Source organism: Channa argus, chromosome 4 (assembly GCF_033026475.1).
Source record: "Channa argus isolate prfri chromosome 4, Channa argus male v1.0, whole genome shotgun sequence".
Lineage (NCBI taxonomy): Eukaryota > Metazoa > Chordata > Actinopteri > Anabantiformes > Channidae > Channa > Channa argus.
The window spans coordinates 14081445-14101480 of record NC_090200.1 but is presented as its reverse complement, the minus strand read 5'-3'; the positions used below and the strand labels follow the sequence as shown (position 1 = coordinate 14101480).

Sequence of the window (20036 nt, the reverse complement as noted above, 5' to 3'; positions counted from 1 at the left end):
CATTTGTGTCTGCTTACAAGGAGAAATAACGCATTACCCCTTCTTAGAGCCAGGCGAAACGACACATGCTGAAATCAGGTAGAAAAAACAGAAAATCATCAATTCACTGGCCACTGTTTGAGATTATGACTTGATGAAAATGTCTCACTTTCTTCACTGACCACAAGAGGTAGGCTACACCCATTTTCTGCAGCTCTTTCAAATGCTGAATGAGTGAATTTGTTACCTCCATGCTTTGCTTCATGATGTTTTACTGTGGTAAAATGTATATTTGTGAGGTTCAGGCTCAGCACAGGAGGGTTTTGTTTGTTAAATGATCTGCCTTTTTTATATTAAAGGCAATATTCCATTGGTTAATCTGTACAAAGACCATCTTACCTCTAGCAAACAATCTAATTTTCGCTACGTGGTCTAGTTTTAATGTTTGCTATGGAAAATACTGAAATATAGACACATTCAGAAGAGAAATTAATTTTGAACACATTATTCCTGCTTAAAGTCCAGTAGAGGGCGCTGTTGGATATCTATTTTCCATCCATCCATTCATTATCTCTAACCACTTATCTTGTTCAGGGTTGTGGGGGGGGATGGAGTCTATCCCAGCTGTCATAGGGTGAGAGGTGGGGTACACCCTGAACAGGTCACCAGGGTCAACACCGTGGGACACAGAGACAGAAAAACATTCAAATCAAGGGCACTTTACATAGAGTCACCAATTAACCTAACATGCATGTTATTGGACTGTGGATGGAAACCCACACAGGCACTGGGTGAACATAAAAACTCTGCACAGAGAGGCTGCAGCTGGCCTGGGACACCGGTCTGCAACCTTCTAGCCTTTTCCATCTGTGGCTCACATGGTTAAAAAAACTCTACAGAAAATGTCAACATTATGTCCATGTATGCAACAACATGAAAGAAAACTGCTTTAAACAATATTTGGATGTAGGGGTGGGGAGAGACCATCTATCAGCCCATCCATCCATCCATTTTCTGCCATTTATCTAGAGTTAGGGGTTGTCCTGACATCTCCCTCCCATGCAATGTTTTCAAGCTTTGTGTGGGGGATCCCGAGGGGTTTCCATGCCAGATGAGTCACGCTGCGAGACCTAAACATCATCCTTTCTTTGAACAATACCACTATTCTAGAAATAATGAGTCACAATGACTTTGCGTAACAGGTTTCAGTTGGACTAGGAGTGCAAATGGCAATAATATATGCTCTTATTAGTAGGGGGCTGGCTTTTATAGTTTTATTTTCCATTTGTTTCGTGACAGGTCAAACTCCTGATAATACTTAACATCGAGCTGCTCTAAATCTGTGTTCTGATACTGCTTCATGTAGAATAAAATCACTTATAAAATCATGTGGAAATAAGAGATAAACTTCATTGCACATTATATTCTGCTCTATTCATAACAGTGACTGGACGGGACAGTATTACCCTTTGGATATGGGCATACTTTTCTGTTTGCACCCTGATAGGAACTTCCTGTCAGACACACTGAGCCTCATCTGGTGGGAAAACCTTTGGCTTTCCACCGGCTAACTTTAGCCTCACAGCTTGTACCATACTCTCTAAGCCTTTTTTGTGGTTGTGGTGTGCCAAAGTAGATTTACCTTCAATAACCGTTTATTAAATCTCTATCCATTAGACTCTGAGGCTTTGTAAGAGCTGGCTGCATTAAGCCTGATTATGAGATGCCAGGCAGAGGAAAAGGGTCTATGTGTCAAGTGTGTCATCGAGTGATTTTTATCCCTGGCTGGGATCCCTGCCTTGTCAGTCAGGAGCAAGCTGCAGACAGGAGAGAGAAGTTCTTAAACCTTTAATGATGGTTAAACCGTGATGCTTTTTTCAAGTGTAAATAGACAGGTTATTGTCACGCCTTTGCTGTGCAGGTCATATCTAGGGTTTTCACAAGTTTCTAATGTAGAAGTTCCTGCTAAACCCTGACTTCTCTCTAAATATTGTTTTATAGTCAGTTTGACTTAAATCCTCACTCTTCAACATGGATGCCAAGGCTCCAAGTGGCACCTTTAAACGGTCTTCCCTCAAACGCAGCACATCGGGCTCACAGAAGGTAAGATGAAGCCTGTTAGGCAGTGTGACATTCAACAGGTCATTGAATGTCACACTTAGTATAATTATCTTAAATTATACTCATTATGGCATTTCTTTTAAGAGAAATTTCCCTGATTGGTATTAAACAGATGAAGTAAATGACTGGCAATGCAGTTTATACTTTTGTGAAGTTTTAATGTTTAGAAACATGATTATTCAGAGAATGAGTTGAGCTGCACATTTTGTGTCACATTGCTGTGGGAAGAATCCATATGAGGTCCTGACCAATAGTTTCAACATTCTATACCAGGCATCTAGACATGCGGCGCTGCTGGTTGTTTACTGGTGAGCACATGGTCTGCATACTTTCTATTAAATCTTAGTTGAAGCTGAGTGGGCAGTGGCTCCAATGCAGTGATTTAATTCTCCATAAGGCCCGGTACAGATGACCTTTTATGCGATTAACACACTCTTTGTTTGATATCTTAAAAGCAATAAAGATACTATATAATTTTCTATACACACTTCTCTAACCAAATTTAAAAACGCTATCTATGATGGGTTTAGAGTAAACTGCAAATTCTGAGTTTTGTTTATGTATGTAAATAATGAACAGCTGTGACAGTGTTTAAATGTCTCATAATCAATTTTAGAAAAAAAATCCAAATCTTAAGAAAGACAGATAAAAAAGAAATACATATGAAAAATAACTGTTGGTCCATGTCCATAATTACACACACATATATATTCAGATATATCTGATTCTGTTACATAAAATATTTTTAATTACTGATGCTCAACTTTCACTGCATGGCTAAATGTGCTCAACTCCTGATTTATCTTCAAACGGCATATCTGACACTGACTTCATTAAAAGAATGATGTGTGATGGGCACATTAGAGCAGAGCATTGTTTGGTGAGATTAATATTCTAAACAGCTTTTCCTTATGAGCTTTTACTTTGTAACGTAAACAGCAATTTCATGGCTGGGATGGTGTTGCACTTATGATTATGATTGTATACGATTGTTATTGTGTTCATGCATTTCTGTCATGTTGTCATGGTGGTGTTGTTTTGCTGAATTGACGATAGGTATGTACTTCTATACAGTGGGTTATGGTATGAAGGAATTTTATTTTTGTGCAGTACATGAGAAATAGGCCAAAGGCCCTCATATCTATAGTTTGAGTAGATGATGTTTGGGTAAAATTTGGCCAAACAGTCTTTCCCAACAGAGAGGATATTTAGAGAAATTAGTTAACATGATATTCCACTGCTGCCATAAATACGCTTGCCACAAATACATTTCCATCTTTGGTGTCCGATCTGGATATCTGCATCTACTGTCCTTTGACCTCCTTTACTGAGAAAAAGTAACTTGAGAGCATCTGTAATAGACAGTAGAAATTGTAGAGCTTCTACAGTTTGCACACTGGGGTTGTGAGATCATGTGGCTATTCATGAGCATGTCAGGTGAGGGACAAGAAGCAGAGAAAACTAAGGTCACAAGTTTGCCTAAAGGTCTAGGACCAGAGCTAGACTACAGCATTTCTCTCTTTGTGAATTTCTGAACTTCTGAACAATGAAATTTTCATTGGTAAGATCTTTAAATGCTGCAGCATTCTCGTTAAAACTCCTCTATAGCAGCGACATTAGACTGCATCATCCAATTTGTTGTGAAAGCAAAGGCAAACTGTCTCTGAGTTCTAAAAGTTTCATCTCAGATTCATCTTCTCATCTGAGATCTTACTGACCATGTAGTTACCGTACAAGATGAGATACGACTCACTCTCAGGTTATAATGCAAAGTCATAAAAATGCTCAAAACCATTATAATAATCGATATCTGTTCCTTACTTAATATTAATATTTAACATTTCATTTGGCCTCTTTTTCAGTCAGGCTTTTCTTTGGGGGAAACAGGAAAACAGCAGCCTTAAAACATGTCTTATGACTCCCTCAACTCTTGGGGATAATCAGTGACATGTTGGACTCGTGATGGCTAACTGGATTTTCAAATCCAGGAGGACAATGGGAGCATTTAGGGCAAACTGAAAACAGTTAGCCTCACAGTTAAGTGTCCAAATCTTTACCCTTAAGTGAAAATATGTAAAAGGCAGCTTTTTATTTGGCCCACATGGGATCGACCCGTCAGTCTAGAATATTCTCTTTTGGATAGTGAAGGGGTCTACATGGGTCTCCTTTCTGTCATACTGCATCAAACTCTAACCACATTGCCGTTCAGTACTCAAGCAGAGCAATTAGTTGCTTTTATCTTCAACCCTGGTGACATCACATTCCTCAAAGGACCCCCAAATCCTTTCTGATCCATTTCATTTGTGCTGATGAGTCTTTTGTTGTGCGAATTCCATCATCGCTACAATATTCAGTATAAATGATGTTTCACACATACATGCAGAGTCTCCAGCTGTAAACATTTCAAAATGTGGGTAACTGCAGCTCAGATGATACAGAAATAAATTCACCATTATACTTTATCCTCAGATGTTTGGGCCAAATAGTGTGTAACTGAAGCTGCACAGGAACAAATTTACTGCGATCTAGTTGCTCACTAAACTGTGGGTCAGGAGATCAGGACCATGTGATTCCAGTGCAAAATGGCATGACTGCATGACATACAGTGCATGTGGGTTGTACTGTATGTCTTCATCAACGGCTATTTAGTACATTGTGAAACTTAAACATTCTTATCCTTTAAGAGACAACTATGGCAATTTGCTATGTTATAGTATTACACAATTGCCATACTTACAGCTAGCAGCAAAAAAGGCCTTTAACATGTCCTCTTCTACATTCCAGCAAGTGTAATTTTTACACAATTGTCTTTTTGTTTTTAAAGATCTTTTCCTCTGCATGTTTGAATGAATGTGGTTTATTGTTTCAAGGCTTGTCTTAATTCTTGTTAATTTGTTCGGCGTGACACAATCTGATCCTGCAGTATCTAATTCTTAAAGGTTTTTTTTGTTAAGTGCTCAAAGGCAGCCCTTAATGAGGCAGCTTGTTGCTGACTGGATTTTGTTTTTAATTGCTGTGGTTAATGAGTTTAAGTAAGCTGAAATAACTGCGTCATACTGGCCAAACCCTTCTGGAAGTGCGCTTTGTTTTCTCCAGCTATAATTAACAGCGGCCCACGTGCATTTTTTATCGGAGCAGGCCCAGAAGGGGGAAGCTGGGGGGGATTTTAGCTTTCTTCCTCTCAGGCTTTCTGAGTCATCAACCAGTAACCACCCTTGTCTTTTTTACAGAGAGTCACAGTCAGGCTCTAACTGCTCACTTCAACCTTAAAAGGAGTGATTATCAAACCATTTCACACATGGAATGTTTTAAATGGATGTCTCTACTTTGTGCTCTTTAACTGTATCTCAGCTTCTAAGTCACCCAATGTCATCCTGTTGTTATTTAAACCTGAATGGTCTTCATACCTTTAAAGAATTTGAATTGAATTACTACATTACATTCACCACATTAAAAAAAAGAAGATAAATTTTTAAAATATATAAATCAGATTATTTCTCTAGAAACAGTATACAACATATTTTTTGTTAGTCTACAGTTAAAACAATAACACACATTTAAAGCCTCCTGCAAAGTTATGTATCATTCGAGATCACAGCAGTTTTTAAATGCAAATCCTTTTTTCATTATCAAAATTAAAAAGGGAGATTATGAAAATATTAAATACTTGGTCTGCTGAGTTTTCTTTTGCCTAACACAAAAAAATTGGGTGGGTGGAAATTAGATTAACTGCAATTAGTATTGACTGACCTTGCCCCCAACTGGAGACCAGTCATGTCTTAACAAGGTGCCTTCCAAAGGAATGCCTGCATCCAATTCTCTCAATTATGCAAATTGGGTTGAAATCAAAGTTGTTGGAGGGGGTGAAATTTTTCACATTAAAAGTTGGGGAGCCTACGCACAAGACTGCAGTGGTTTTAGGATGGCCACTCCGCTCTGTCTTTTCACACCAGCTAAAATCCACGCTTTGAGGTGAACACAAAGAAAGGAGCTGCAACAAATTGGGAGATTAGGGGCCAGTTATCAAAGTAGATTTATTGTGCCTTGTTCAAGCGAAGGATGAAAATACCCTGTGGGCATGGAGAAGGGGTCATGGGACTCCCAAAAGGATTACCTTGAACTGGAGTCATGAGACTTGGGCGAACAAAGACCCTGCTCACATGCTCATCATATTAACTGGCCCTCATAAAGTGAAGAAGTTTCATGTCCTGTGGGATTCAATGAGGGCACTTGACTGAAAGTGCAGCACCGGGAGAAAGCTGTGGCAGACAAGCAGCAGGCTGTAGACGTCCTCTCTACTCTCTAGGCTTAATGGCCATCAGCATTAGCAATAGGACTCTACAGCTCGGACAGACGATAACGTGTAAGTTTGTCTACATTCTATAACTGCAACTCTTGAAACTCAATTTAATAATTTTTACAGTAGAAAACGATTGAAAGTGGCAGGAGATGTGATATTATAAACAATGGAATGGACATTTGGATGCAGTGAATGTGAGTCGTGCAGCACTGTATGAGTTCTGGGTACGTGGTGCATGATAACACTGAGAAAGAAAATTGCTGAGTGAAGAGAGAATTGCAACAGTTTCACAGCATCTTTGACCAGTCACAGCAGGATGGTAATGTTTCGCAAAAAAAATACAAGTAACAGTAATTGTAATGTACAACTGTCTTCATGTATTCAAGTAGTTTAACATTTAGAAAAATAGAAAAATGCAACACTGTGTTTTCAGAATTGGTTTGATATAGACATTTAGAAAAAAAAGTGATTTTATCTACAAAATCAAGCTATTATCAGAGGATTGTTTGGAGCAGGGAAAATTGAGTGGAATCTTTTATGAGTCTCGTGGGAAAATCAGGTCATTGTCCCAGCAAACACTATTAAATATGTGTATGAAGGAAAATGCAAATTATAGACTAAAAGCAGCAGCACAGCTGCACTTAAAAAAATACAAGTTTGAGTTTTAGTAGAAAAATAAATATATGCATGTATCACCAAAAGGTATATTTTTAAGCCATAAATGTGTTTTCATATTGTGTAGACATACTATAAAAACATCTAACCTGATCAATTAACCAAATAAGATGTTGCCAGAGGGTTACTATGCTAATTTACTACAAATACATTCATAATATTTCTGTGGATAAATGAAATGCAAAAGATGTCAAGAGATTTGTTATGGATACCTTCTATGCAGATTTTAATGGAAAGTCTAGGAAAATGTGTGGTTTTGCACCCAGTCTACAGCAGTTCATCCTGCTCTTATGATTACTGGTCACAGGACTTTGGTAAAAATCTGTCTATGACTTTTCATCTGTACTCATATGACTTTGGACTCATAGCTAAACAGATGCATTATGTATAGTTTTGTAGGTTTTAAGCAATTAACGGCAGCAAATAATAACCTTATCTTTTTCAGTTTTAAAATGTAACTTTCAGGTGTTCTGCTGAAATTGCTTCCAGGGATGAAATCTTACTTGGGCCTCCACTGTCAGCAATGGCCCTGAGAGAAACCATACTTTGAGCTTAAGTTATTACACTGACTGGTTATGAAACTTGAGCAGATTATAAAAGTTTAATTCTGAGCAGTTGGTAGTCAACATTATTATGAAAATAAACTATTGACATGTCTCTGGGAAAATATTTTCACTTGAACTTTAAATTCCTTATCTTTATCATGTATGGTTTTGTAAATAGTGCTCCTTTTTTAGGTAGGATTACCACTAAGAGGATTTTGATAGTAAAACCTAGTTTCAGATACTTGCAATTTGATCTACCTGCATGTAATGGGAACTAACACCCTTTTCCTCTGCTAATTTTTCTCTTTAGGCACAGAAAGCTTGGATTGAGAGAACATTTCTTAAAAGAGAATGTATTCACATATTTCCCAGCAAGGATCCAACAAGGTAATTGGAGCCTTTGGAATGCCTTTGTGTTATAATAGCTATTGTGTTAAATATATGGCCTTAGGTTATAACAGCAGTCATGTCATTATCTACTATGAAAGTCAACATGCAGAACATGCCTCCAATATTTTCCTGTCAAAGTTGGAAAATCCAGGCAACACAATGGCATGAGCATAAAGCCTAAGCCAACTGGGCGGAGTGTTAATTATGTAAACAATTGATCACTTTCAATTCATTTATTTAACAAAGTAACCCATATGACCACTAGTTGTCAGGCATTTATCAGGATTAAATTCAATTCAGTATATTGTAGGATGTGATTAGTACACTGGGCTGAATGCAGCCATGCAATGCAGCCCTTTGTTTGTTGAGACACGTACTTCCCAGAAATGGGCACATTGATGAAAGAGCCAGTATAATGTGTATTTCGAGGAAAGGACACAGCCTCAATAGCCAAACAAAGCACCAGTCCTAGACCTAGCTCATTTACTTCCAGTTGTGGTTCGTACCCTCTCTAACACTCGATGGTATACTGGGATTTCTATGAATAACCAATACAGTTTAAATCTAGAAATCAGGGACCAGGCTACCACAGAACCTGGCACTGCCATGTAAATTGACAGAGTCTTCGTCTCTTAAATGTGTAGATGTGCCTGTGGTCAGCTGACAACACAACATGTAGCCATCCCTCCCGGTGCCAACTCTGTAGAGGAAACAAACCAGCTGGTGCAGATTGACACCCCAAAGGACAAATGGACTGTGATTAAGCACACCAGGACATACCCGACAGATGCATTTGGCATAATTGAGTTCCAGGGTGGGGGATTCATCAACAAGGCCATGGTGAGTGTCAGTGACTGGAAAACCACGTGTGTTGTTAACACAATTGGACCTATAAGAAGTTAACCACAGCATGAGAGAGCTGAGAGGATGTGATACAGTCTTGAAAGGTTTCACATTTGCCCTTCTATTTAAAACAATGACAACTTACAGTAAAGTCACTAGGTGGTAAGGTGGTTTAATTTTTTTACTTTCCCCTTCCCTTTGCTAGTATATTCGGGTATCTTATGACACCAAGCCTGACAATCTGCTGCATTTGATGGTGAAGGACTGGCAGTTGGAACTCCCCACATTGCTCATTTCTGTACATGGAGGTCTCCAGAACTTCGACCTCCAGCCCAAACTTAAGCAAGTGTTTGGTAAAGGCTTGATAAAAGCTGCCGTCACCACAGGGGCTTGGATCTTCACCGGTGGAGTCAACACGGGTAGGACGTTGACAGTTCAGGATAATGCTTTTAATGCTCACTTAACAAATAACAATTTGAGGCATTAGAAGATTACCTTTGCTCTAAATTGTCATTGCATAATAACTGTTCTGCAATTTCCTGGGAGAGATTTGACAAACCCATTGTCACAGGTTTAAACAATATAATTAGAGCTTTTGTGAGAACATTCATCACAAATGACAATCTGTGTGGATTTTGTGTGCAGTAACCACAGTGTGTCCCATGATCCAACCCCATTAGGCAGTTGAAAGAGTCATTATTCATGTGACTATATTTGGCTCAATACAACTTAGGGGTGATACGTCACGTTGGAGATGCCTTAAAGGACCACTCCTCCAAGTCGCGAGGGAAGGTGTGCGCCATAGGAATTGCTCCGTGGGGGATCCTGGAAAACAAAGAGGACCTCATCGGAAAAGATGTGAGAACATTAGCATCCTGAAGGGAACCCTTCAATACTATGGATTGTCATTGGAAAGTTTCAAAACTAATTTCTTCTTTACCCAGGTAACCAGACCCTATCAGACAATGGCTAACCCCCTGAGCAAACTGGCCGTACTCAACAACAGTCACTCCCATTTTATCCTGACTGACAATGGCACCTGCGGGAAGTACGGCTCTGAGGTCAAACTCCGTCGACTACTGGAGAAGCACATCTCTCTGCAGAAGATCAACACTCGTAAGCCTTACAGTGCCCCACGGATGTCATAAAACGTACTGCTTCTGTGGTGTGTTAGTGTGAACCAGCCTTGTTGGGCATGTGGATGGAGAACTCCTCTGTGGCCTGTGGGCTTCCCTTTGTCATCCTATGCCTGGAGCTCGGATAAGGCAGGGACAGCAAAGGGATGCTCAGCTGTCACCTCTGACTTCACACCCTCCCTCCTCTGATTTTGCCTTTTCATACATCACATCGTGTTTTTCTTCATCATTTTATTCTCAGAGTTGTGTTACTGTATGCTGAAACTAGTAGTAAGTGGATGGATTACATGGAATGACCTTTATTTTGTGTTTTCCAGGCTTAGGTCAGGGGGTCCCACTAGTGTGTCTGATAGTGGAGGGAGGTCCTAATGTTATCTCCATTGCCCTGGAGAGTCTGAGAGATGAACCTCCAATCCCTGTGGTGGTGTGTGACGGCAGCGGACGCGCTTCTGACATTATTTCCTTTGCACACAAGTTCTCTGAAGAAGGAGGGTGAGAGTTTAAATGAATCATCATTTGCTTGGTTTTAATCTTTTATGAGAAACCTAAAAAACTCATTTTAAATATCTTCTTGCAGTCTGGTTAATGATGACGTAAGAGACCAGCTTTTGGTAACTATTCAGAAGACTTTCAATTATAGCAAAAGCCAGTCACAGCAGATCCTGATGATGATAATGGAATGCATGAAAAAAAGGGAACTGGTGAGTTGAAGAATCAATTCTCATAAAAGTGAAATTCAGGTTTTTTTAGTACATTATCTTGTATTTCAAAATAATATCTCTTTGTAAATCAATAAATATTTTATGCGTTGCAATCTGGTCTCCATCATCATTCATCCTTTCACTCATCTGTGTATTTCCATTAATGTATTGAATAAAGAAAAATCCCTACAATCAGCTTGTGATTTCTCCTTCTTGTTGTGGTCATGTGTGACGTGTCATGTAACCCAGCTTCACAGTAGACATCATAAACGCTCATGTATAAGCACATAGCTATAAAGTGGGCTGGGGGATCTGAGTTTACAGGGTTAAATTCTTCACTTTAATGTTAACAATACAGGTCAGCACGCTGCGATTAAGCACAAAGCCTGACACAAATCTTCACAAATAGAAGATTATTGCAAGAGCTGAGAGTGTTTCTCCAAAGTGTTTTGTGGATACCTCAGTACATAAACAGCAACAGCATTCATGCATGTCCAGCTGATTTCCGTAGGCATAAGTGATGTGATTAGTATTTTGTTAATACGCATTTAATCTCCAGACTCCATACATTTGGATGGGAAAGATCACCACACACTACCACCTGCTTAGCAGAGTGTCTTACTTCATCCATTTACAGTAAGCATGCAGCACACAGATGGAGGAGAGGATTCATCTCCATAATCCTCAGACAGGTTCCTCTCTCTCCCCCCCTCCGGCTTTTTTGAGTGCTATCACTTCATCAGCAACTTTGCATCCGCTCTCCCTGATGTATTAGACTGGCTAATGCTCCAGCACACTCCGATAAGCAACCTAAAACTGCTTTTGCAAAGATCGGGGTTTAGTGTTTGTTTTTCCTGCACCATTTACATTTCACTGAATCCAAACCCAGACAATGTGGCAAAATGATAAGTTGTCTGAGCTCTTTATGCACAACTAAGAGGCCACACTATTGCCAGCTCTTAGTCCAAAGTGCCATGACTAACCTACAGGTGAATCAGTGTCATGCCTAGTCCCTGCATAATCCTTTTATTCTAAGTGCATCCCATGTGAACCCTTGGGTTGGACAAATAAAAACACTGATTTAGAGACCTGACATCTGCAGTGATGTAACACAAAGATACAAAATAAAACAGAGTTATGAGTTCAGCATTAAAAACCTGTTCCTATTTGCAAAAACTGCAGTGCACACTATACCACACGCCCTCTGAAAGAGCAACACAAGTTTACAGTCTTCATCCTGATGCAGGATACACATTATTAAAACATCTCGAGCTCTGAAATCTCTGAAATCTCTGGTGCCATGCCACATATTCATGCCAACCTAATCCCATTTACCATAGTTTCACCTGTGACAGGCCTATCAGCATAATTTCATTTAATAGAGTCAAATCTTTAACAAGACAAGTAGTATCGCTGTCTGGGCTCAATGAATCAGTCACAGAGACCTGTAGTGAAAGAGTCTGCTGAAAGAATCTCCCATAATATGATACTTAATGTTAATTTTTGTGACTTGTTTTTAACAGAAACTAACCATTTCACTACATGATCGACTGCTTCACAACTGCTACCTCACTTTGGATTTTTTATTTTTTTATGTAGATCACAGTTTTTCGAATGGGTTCAGAGGGACAACAAGATATCGAGATGGCCATTCTAACTGCACTGTTAAAAGGTCTGTATTACCATAAGCAGACTTACAGTACATCATTGTAAGTGTACAGTGTATTATTTTGCAGAAATATATTTCTGCATGATACCACTATATCTATCCCTCTTTTCTCTCTCAGGCACAAATGCCTCAGCAGCAGACCAGCTCAGTTTGGCTCTGGCCTGGAACAGAGTGGATATTGCTCGTAATCACATCTTTGTTTATGGACACAATTTACCAGTGAGTGTAAATGAATCGTTCCACACGAGGGCGCTATTGCAACGTTGTCAAGGACGTAAAACAGACAAAGAGATATTGGTTTTGAAAATAAAAATTCTTTAAAAGGGAGCAAAGTGTATTTCAAAGCTAATGTATGGCAGAAAGAGAGAAAGATTTTGTTTAAACTAATCATGTAATACTAACAGCAGAAAAGACAGATATATGGTGGTGTTCTCTTCCCCTCTTATTACTTTTACTCAGCCCGCCGGTGCCATTGCCAACACTGCAACATCTACAGCCCACACTCAGGAGAAGCATAAGAGTCCTGCCAATGCTTCTCGCAACAAGACCAGAGGAAAAAAGGGGAAGGGGAAAGGAAAGGCAAAACCCGAACCTCCAGAAGAAACAGATCCAAGAAAGCTGGAGCTTATTCGTTGGGTAAGAGTGAGGCTTAAAACAAAAACCGAGTAGAATTAAGGCTGAACAATGTAAAAAATAATTAGCCTGTCTTGTTTACTAATCTTTGCATAGGTAAACTCTCTGGAGCAGGCTATGATGGATGCTCTAGTCCTGGACAGAGTGGACTTTGTGAAACTGCTCCTTGAGAACGGGGTCAATATTCACCATTTTCTCACCATTCCCAGACTAGAGGAGTTATACAACACGGTGGGGCCTGACACCAGAAAGAGATGAAACATATTCTGAAAGTCTCAAAATACATATGTGACAATTATGAAGATTAACACGTCCTTCTCCTCTCATTTATGCTCTTCTCTTAGAAACTTGGCCCCGCTAACACATTGCATGCTGTGGTCAGGGATGTTAAAAAGGTGAAATAAACTTTCTTGTGGTATTAAATGTCTTGCAGCATAATGCCTACAATTTTGGATTTTATATTATCTTAAGACAATGGCTATACCACATATTACTTTGATTATTCTGCAGGGTAATCTCCCTCCAGATTATCAGATTACTTTGATTGATATCGGTCTGGTGCTGGAGTACCTCATGGGTGGAGCATACCGGAGCAATTACACCAGGAAGGTGTTTCGCAACCTATACAATTATTTGTATGGACTAAAAAGGGTATGCATAGCTGTACAGTGCATCCAGAAGGTATTCACAGTGCTTAACCTTTTCCACATTGTTAAGTTACAGCCTTATTCCAAAATGGAATTAAATTCATTATTTTCCTCAAATTTCTATAAACAATACTACAAAAGACAACGTGAAATACATTTGTTTGAGATCTTTGGAAATGTATTTTTTTTTAAATAATCGCATATACATAAGTATTCACTGGTTTTGCTCAATACTTTGTTGAAGCACCTTTAGCACCAATTACAGCATCAAGTCTTTTTGAGTGTGATGCTACAAGCTTGGCACACCTATGTTTGGGCAGTTTTTCCCATTCTTGTTCGCAGTACCTCTCAAGCTCCATCAGGTTGGACGGGAACTGTAAGTGCACAGCCATTTTCAGATCTGCCTGTTTCCACTGGCCACTCTACCATACAGGCCCAATTGGTGGAGTACTACAGATATGTTTTTTCTTCTGGAAGGTTCTCCTCAATCTCAAAGAGAAATGCACTGCTATCTGTGGGACCTTAGATAGACAGGTGTATGCTTTTCCAAATCATGTCCATTCAACTGAGTTGTAGAAACAAGAGTGATCATTGGAAACAGGATGCACCAGAGATCAATTCTGAGTGTCATGGCACGAAATTCCATGTCATTATGGGGTTTGTAGAATACTGGGGAAAAATTGAATTTGATCCATTTTGGAATAAGGCTGTGACATAACAAAATGTGGAAAAAGTTAAGTGTTATGTGAATACTTTCTGGATCTGATGTAATAATAATAATAATAATAATAATAATAATAATAAATGACAACCTCATTGTATTACGCATCTTTTGATATTGATTATCATGTTTTGTTGTCCTCTTGCAGCCAAAAGCTCTGAAACTTTTAGGAATGGAGGTGAGGATTTCCTTTCATGACAAAATACTCTACACATTCATGTGCATAAATTAAAAATAATCAAGTATTATTTTCTCACTTTGTCAGGATGATGAACCGAGGACAAAAGGTAAAAAAAAGCCAAAAAAGAAGAAGGAGGAAGAAGTGGAAATTGATGTGGATGACCCTGAGGTCTGTCGATTCAAGTACCCGTTCCATGAGCTTATGCTGTGGGCTGTGCTGATGAAGCGCCAGAAGATGGCGCTGTTCCTCTGGCAGCGTGGAGAAGAAGCTATGGCAAAAGCCCTAGTGGCTTGTAAGCTGTATAAAGCCATGGCCCACGAGTGCTCTGAGAGTGAACTGGTGGACGACATCTCCCAAGACCTGGAAAACAATTCCAAGTCAGTGCACACACCTTTGCATAGGTTTCATCTTTAGTGTCACGTGTAATCTTCTTAAGATAAATGCAGACAAGTGCTTACCACCTTTCCTGACCACAGCTAAACTGTTGAAGCTCACTGTATAAATTCTGTTTTGCGATGTAAAGTTCAGCTTCTCTTCTGCTTTTTATATTCCTGCATTTAGGGTTTTATCTGTATTCTGTCCTACTCTGTCACCTAAAACCTTGTTGAGAATTTCTGTAAATAAATGATTGTTCTCATCCATAGAGAATTTGGCCAGTTGGCCTACGAGCTGTTGGATCAGTCCTACAAGCATGATGAACAGGTGGCCATGAAGCTTCTAACATATGAACTGGTTAACTGGAGTAACTCCACCTGTCTAAAGCTGGCCGTGGCTGCTAAACAACGTGACTTCATTGCCCACACCTGCAGCCAGATGTTGCTCACTGACATGTGGATGGGCTGTTTAAGGATTGGCAAAAGCCCTGGTCTCAAGGTTGACATGACAACATGTTTCCTTTTAGACAATCATATATTTTACAATGCTATTAATCATATGAGTAGCTGTCATGCCATGTCATAATACTGGGTTAGAGTAAAAGGATTCACTTTAAAGAACAAACTCATAGTATAACTGTGATAATCTTCTCACCTAGGTTATTCTGGGAATCATAGTTCCTCCCCTGATTCTACTGCTGGACTTCCGTCTTGCAGATGACGCGTCCTATCATGTACCTGGGAGCAAAGAAGAGGGAAAAGACAAAGATGATGACACGAAATCCAGCAAGGTTCTGATTCATTCTGACCTTGTCAGATTAATCATTTTTTCATACGCTGTTAATATGCTATTGTTGTCAAGATTGAAAACTAACAAGCTGAGAGTTTGCTGTTACATTACAGGAAGCCAACACCGACGCAACTTCGCGAAAGGGAGATGAAGAGGAGGGCAGCACTAAAGTCCACAAAATCCCAATTGGAAAAAGGTTCTTTGAGTTTTACGATGCACCCTTCACCAAATTTTGGTTCAATACTGTAAGTTCTCCCCTGGTGCATCAAAATATTTATGCTGAGCATTTTGAAAACATCTCTATATTACAATAAAATGACTTTGATTTTCTTTGACAGATTTCCTATCTAGGCTATTTAATGTTGTATAACTACATAATTCTGGTGAAAATGGAGCGAATCCCATCTATACAAGAGTGGACTGTCATTGCATACATTCTTACACTTGGCACTGAAAAAGTCAGACAGGTAAAAATAATATGAAATATGAACAAATTTCACTCATTATAGGTACTAAGATATAATGTGGCCTCTGCATAACCTTTGAACACTGCTGTCTAGATTCTGATGTCAGAGCCAGGGAAGCTGAAACAGAAGATCAGCGTCTGGCTGGAGGACTACTGGAACATCACAGACCTGGTTGCTATTTCCACCTTTCTCCTTGGGCTCATGTTACGGCTGCAGCATGAACCTTATATGGGCTATGGCAGAGTCATTTACTGCATAGACATCATCTTCTGGTACATCCGTGTCTTGGACATCTTTGGTGTCAACAAATACCTGGGTCCCTATGTGATGATGATAGGCAAGATGGTAATGAAGTGTCGTGTTTCAGTTTCAGTTAAAATAAATTAAAATCACACAGCAGACTTGACATGAAGACAGATAAAACATATGTAAAGTCACACCGAGTTCAAATTCGTGTTTGTTTCTTGTCTTTCAGATGATTGACATGATGTACTTTGTGGTGATCATGCTGGTGGTTCTTATGAGCTTTGGCGTAGCTCGGCAAGCCATCCTTCACCCCGACGAGGAGCCAACATGGCGCCTGGCCAGAAACATTTTCTACATGCCCTACTGGATGATCTATGGAGAGGTTTTTGCTGACTCGATAGACCGTAAGACTAGAATTCATAGTAAGATTCTGTTTCCTGATTTGGGGCAGATGATCAGTGTTTCTGTGTTAAAGTTTGTGACATTTAGTAAAAATACATTTCACTCAATACTTTGTCTCCCTCAGTTGGAACATTTATAATAGACCTTTATTCAATACACTGCAATAAATTTGCACTAACAAAAGGCAGAAAATGTATCATGTTTTCTGCTTGACCTTGATATTTTTGCTTGATTTTTGTACATCACTTTTAAGTCGATTTGGTCAAAAGCACCTTCCAAATGACTCATTACTCTAAATCACGATCAACTGCCTTCAAGTGTTTTTTTTTTCCTGTCCAATATTTCCTCTGTCAGGGTGAAAGCAACAAGCAGCAAAATGAAAAATACAAAATTAAACAGGGAGTAAGTGGGGCTGTTGAACATTTCGTGAAACTCTTGTGGTAATAAACTGCATACTGAAATTAAAGCTGCATGTTTGATTCTCACAGCTATTAAAACAAATGTTTTTGTAATTATATATAATATATATAATTTTTTTTTATTTTCATGAAAATGTCTTAATGTAATATTAAAATCATATTTACTTTTCTACTATTTAGTAGAAAAGTCTAGGCATATAAAGTATAGCATATTCAGTGTTTAATTACTGGGCAGGTGAAGAATCATTTTGGTTCAGCTTGACCTTGACAGAAGTACGATATAAAAATCCTATTTATATTGATTTTTACCAACTTTCTGCATTTTTCTTTGTGTTTGTCTCTCGCGGATTTCTCAAAGTCTATGCAATGGAAATCAACCGTGAGTAGTCCTACAGTGCAAGCAATTCGTATTTGTTGCCAGAATAAATTGTAAAGCTACAGCACTCTTTTACCCACAGCTCCATGTGGTGAACATTTATATGATGAGGATGGGAAAAAACTGCCTCCTTGCATCCCTGGGGCCTGGCTCACACCTGCTATTATGGCCTGTTATCTTCTCGTGGCAAATATCCTTCTGGTCAACTTGCTCATTGCAGTCTTCAAGTAAATCTACATTTTACTGCCTGACTGTTGTATTGTTTTACCGGAAACATTTATGATACTATTAAAGTTTGTACTAACTGATCTGTGTGTCCTGGTCCACAGCAACACCTTCTTTGAAGTAAAGTCCATCTCTAATCAGGTGTGGAAGTTCCAGAGATATCAGCTGATCATGACTTTCCATGACCGTCCCATCCTGCCTCCACCTCTCATCATCTTCAGCCACCTCTACATCCTGTTCAACAGACTGTTCCGGCGATGTGCCTGGAAGAAACAGGAGGGAGAGCTCGATGAGAAGGATCGAGGCCTCAGTTAGTCTACTTCCTGATAAAAATGTGCACACAATTTACGTAACTACTCAAATATGAATTCATATATGATTTCACTAAGGAAATTATTAACATGATATATGGGGAAATCTCTCGATATCTAAAGCAATTTAATTACATCCAAGATCAGTTTAAATAATGATCCGATTACCTTTTTTTCCACTAATACACTTCCAGAAAGTTTGGTCTTGAATTAAAACTAAAGAAACACACAGACAAACATGTTGTTATGACTTGTTTCTACCAGAGCTTAGGCTGAATCCAGAGGAGCTAAAAAATCTGTATGAGTTTGAAGAACAGTGTGTGGAGGAATATTTCCGTGAGAAAGAAGACGAGCAGCAGTCTTCCAGTGATGAACGCATTAAGGTTACATCAGAGAGGTGAACACCCTGTTCAAGTCGAGCTTAAATTTTAAATTTAAAGTTTGTAAATTTTTTACTTACCGTACAAACAATCTTAATTTCCTTTTGCATTCTTGGCAGAGTTGAAAATATGTCCATGCGTCTCGAGGAGGTAAATGAAAGGGAGAACACTATGAAGGCCTCTCTGCAGACAGTGGATCTACGCTTGGCCCAACTGGAGGAGATCCATGGACGAATGGCAGTCGCCCTGGAAAAACTCGCAGGAGTGGACAAATTAGAACTAACCAGAACCTATTCACGAAACTCCTCTGTGTGTGACCCTTCCTCCCTCCTCCGTCAGGGCAGTATTAACAGTGCAGATGGTTACAGCCTGTACCGCTTCAACATGGACATGGAGGAGTTTGCACTAAAGCAGAAGGACATGGAGGAAACAACAAAAACTGGTCTGGGAAGGCAGAGGAGTCTGCGGCAAGCCTCCAGTGTCTGTACTCTTAACACAAAGGAAAGTGGTCAGACACTGGAAGTTGCTGGTTTGACAAGATCACGACCAAGTTCGTGTGTGGACATTCTCATATCTCCATGCGAGCAAAAGCCTGCTTCTGCAGCATCAAGTGAAGAGACCATAACCAAACAAGGCAGTACAATGCTGCTAGATACCCTAACAGACAAGTACAGACTTAAGCCTTCATCCTTTCCAAAAAGGGCAGAATCTTTGAGATACTACTCACCCGAAGACCAACCCAAGTCTCCTCTAACAAAAAGGTCTATGAGCACAGTCATTATAAGCCCTCCTGATGAACCAGAAGAAACAGCTGAACCCACAAATAAGGCTGAAGTGCTAGTGGTAACCTCCTCCTCTCCAAAGAGGACCAAATCTCTGAAATACATCCCAAGTGAAATGCAAACTTCCCCAATCAAAAAGAAGAGGGTTACGAGCAGCATCATATACAACCCAGGTGATGAGGCAGGTGATGATGTTTTGCAGGTCTCTAAAATGCACCCTAGTACCACTGGAAACATACCTACTGTGTCAACAAGCAAAACTCTTTCCAAGCAATTTCAAATACGCACAGCACCAGCAGAGCCTGACAAAGAGGAGAATCTCATTGATGATACTCATTCGGAGTGTAAGGGAACAGAAGCCATAGAAGAACAAACAAAGATGAAGGGAACGAAAAACCTCTCAGATACTGCCGATTGTCTGACTGTACATGATGAAAGGTATTTGCCATCTCAGAGGTCACAGAGCTGGAACGCCAGAGAGAGGAAGGCAAAATACTCAATGGTTTGTAAGGAGCCGAGAGCCTTTACTAGTGAAAGAAACCTTGTTGAAGCCTTCAGGGTGTCGGCATGTGGTGTGGAAGATGAGGGGACGAAGATGGAGGTAGAGAAGAAAAATGATGATGCACTGGCAAAGCAATGACAGCCACAAAGGGAGAAGGTTGATGAAAGAAACAACAGACATCAACAAAACAGAATGAGAAAAACAAATAGAAGACAAACTGA

The 20036-nt window shown here is 39.6% G+C and overlaps 3 protein-coding genes and 2 long non-coding RNA genes across 7 annotated transcripts; 4 read left to right on the top strand and 1 right to left on the bottom strand.

The window, feature by feature from the left end:
- The first annotated feature begins 5728 nt into the window (after positions 1-5728).
- On the top strand, positions 5729-8719 carry LOC137125412 (uncharacterized). The gene is made up of 3 exons (XR_010914136.1): positions 5729-6463; positions 7931-8007; positions 8655-8719. It is a non-coding gene; the product is annotated as an uncharacterized lncRNA (long non-coding RNA).
- On the top strand, positions 8717-10882 carry trpm1b (transient receptor potential cation channel, subfamily M, member 1b). Of its 3 annotated transcripts, none has more exons than XM_067500826.1 (6): positions 8717-8850; positions 9059-9272; positions 9587-9711; positions 9798-9969; positions 10307-10481; positions 10567-10882. In XM_067500826.1, exons 1-6 carry the CDS (start codon positions 8848-8850, stop codon positions 10697-10699), a joined length of 822 nt encoding a protein of 273 aa, XP_067356927.1. In that variant the 5' UTR covers positions 8717-8847; the 3' UTR covers positions 10700-10882. The 3 variants fall into 3 exon arrangements, with proteins under 3 accessions (XP_067356927.1, XP_067356929.1, XP_067356928.1); XM_067500827.1 differs by having other exon boundaries at positions 8816-8957; XM_067500828.1 differs by lacking the exon at positions 10567-10882 and having other exon boundaries at positions 10307-10485.
- A 1428-nt stretch (positions 10883-12310) lies between these two features.
- On the top strand, positions 12311-15024 carry LOC137125406 (transient receptor potential cation channel subfamily M member 1-like). The gene is made up of 7 exons (XM_067500825.1): positions 12311-12578; positions 12819-12995; positions 13089-13223; positions 13337-13387; positions 13503-13643; positions 14509-14538; positions 14626-15024. The coding sequence occupies exons 1-7, from the start codon at positions 12441-12443 to the stop codon at positions 14953-14955; spliced, it is 1002 nt and encodes a 333-aa protein (XP_067356926.1). The 5' UTR covers positions 12311-12440; the 3' UTR covers positions 14956-15024.
- Positions 14775-18422, bottom strand: LOC137125413 (uncharacterized). The gene is made up of 4 exons (XR_010914137.1): positions 18320-18422; positions 17921-18103; positions 15571-15653; positions 14775-14901 (listed from the first exon to the last, which is right to left on the bottom strand). It is a non-coding gene; the product is annotated as an uncharacterized lncRNA (long non-coding RNA).
- LOC137125403 (transient receptor potential cation channel subfamily M member 1) lies at positions 15056-19986 on the top strand. The gene is made up of 11 exons (XM_067500819.1): positions 15056-15414; positions 15575-15706; positions 15819-15950; positions 16044-16172; positions 16266-16517; positions 16648-16822; positions 17598-17618; positions 17698-17842; positions 17945-18150; positions 18416-18548; positions 18651-19986. The coding sequence occupies exons 1-11, from the start codon at positions 15166-15168 to the stop codon at positions 19951-19953; spliced, it is 2877 nt and encodes a 958-aa protein (XP_067356920.1). The 5' UTR covers positions 15056-15165; the 3' UTR covers positions 19954-19986.
- Positions 19987-20036: the final 50 nt, after the last annotated feature.

What these genes read in the sequence shown, in the direction of transcription:
- LOC137125406 (XM_067500825.1), top strand. Translation starts at nt 12,441, where the DNA reads ATGATACCACTATATCTATCCCTCTTTTCTCTCTCAGGCACAAATGCC. An exon ending in AGCTGGAGCTTATTCGTTGG is followed by an intron (nt 12,996 to 13,088) that starts GTAAGAGTGAGG and finishes ATCTTTGCATAG; the next exon opens with GTAAACTCTCTGGAGCAGGC. An exon ending in ATTTGTATGGACTAAAAAGG is followed by an intron (nt 13,644 to 14,508) that starts GTATGCATAGCT and finishes GTCCTCTTGCAG; the next exon opens with CCAAAAGCTCTGAAACTTTT.
- LOC137125403 (XM_067500819.1), top strand. Translation starts at nt 15,166, where the DNA reads ATGATTGTTCTCATCCATAGAGAATTTGGCCAGTTGGCCTACGAGCTG. An exon ending in GCAAAAGCCCTGGTCTCAAG is followed by an intron (nt 15,415 to 15,574) that starts GTTGACATGACA and finishes CTTCTCACCTAG; the next exon opens with GTTATTCTGGGAATCATAGT. An exon ending in CCAAATTTTGGTTCAATACT is followed by an intron (nt 15,951 to 16,043) that starts GTAAGTTCTCCC and finishes TTTCTTTGACAG; the next exon opens with ATTTCCTATCTAGGCTATTT.
- trpm1b (XM_067500826.1), top strand. An exon ending in AGGACCTCATCGGAAAAGAT is followed by an intron (nt 9,712 to 9,797) that starts GTGAGAACATTA and finishes TTCTTTACCCAG; the next exon opens with GTAACCAGACCCTATCAGAC. An exon ending in TCTGCAGAAGATCAACACTC is followed by an intron (nt 9,970 to 10,306) that starts GTAAGCCTTACA and finishes TGTGTTTTCCAG; the next exon opens with GCTTAGGTCAGGGGGTCCCA.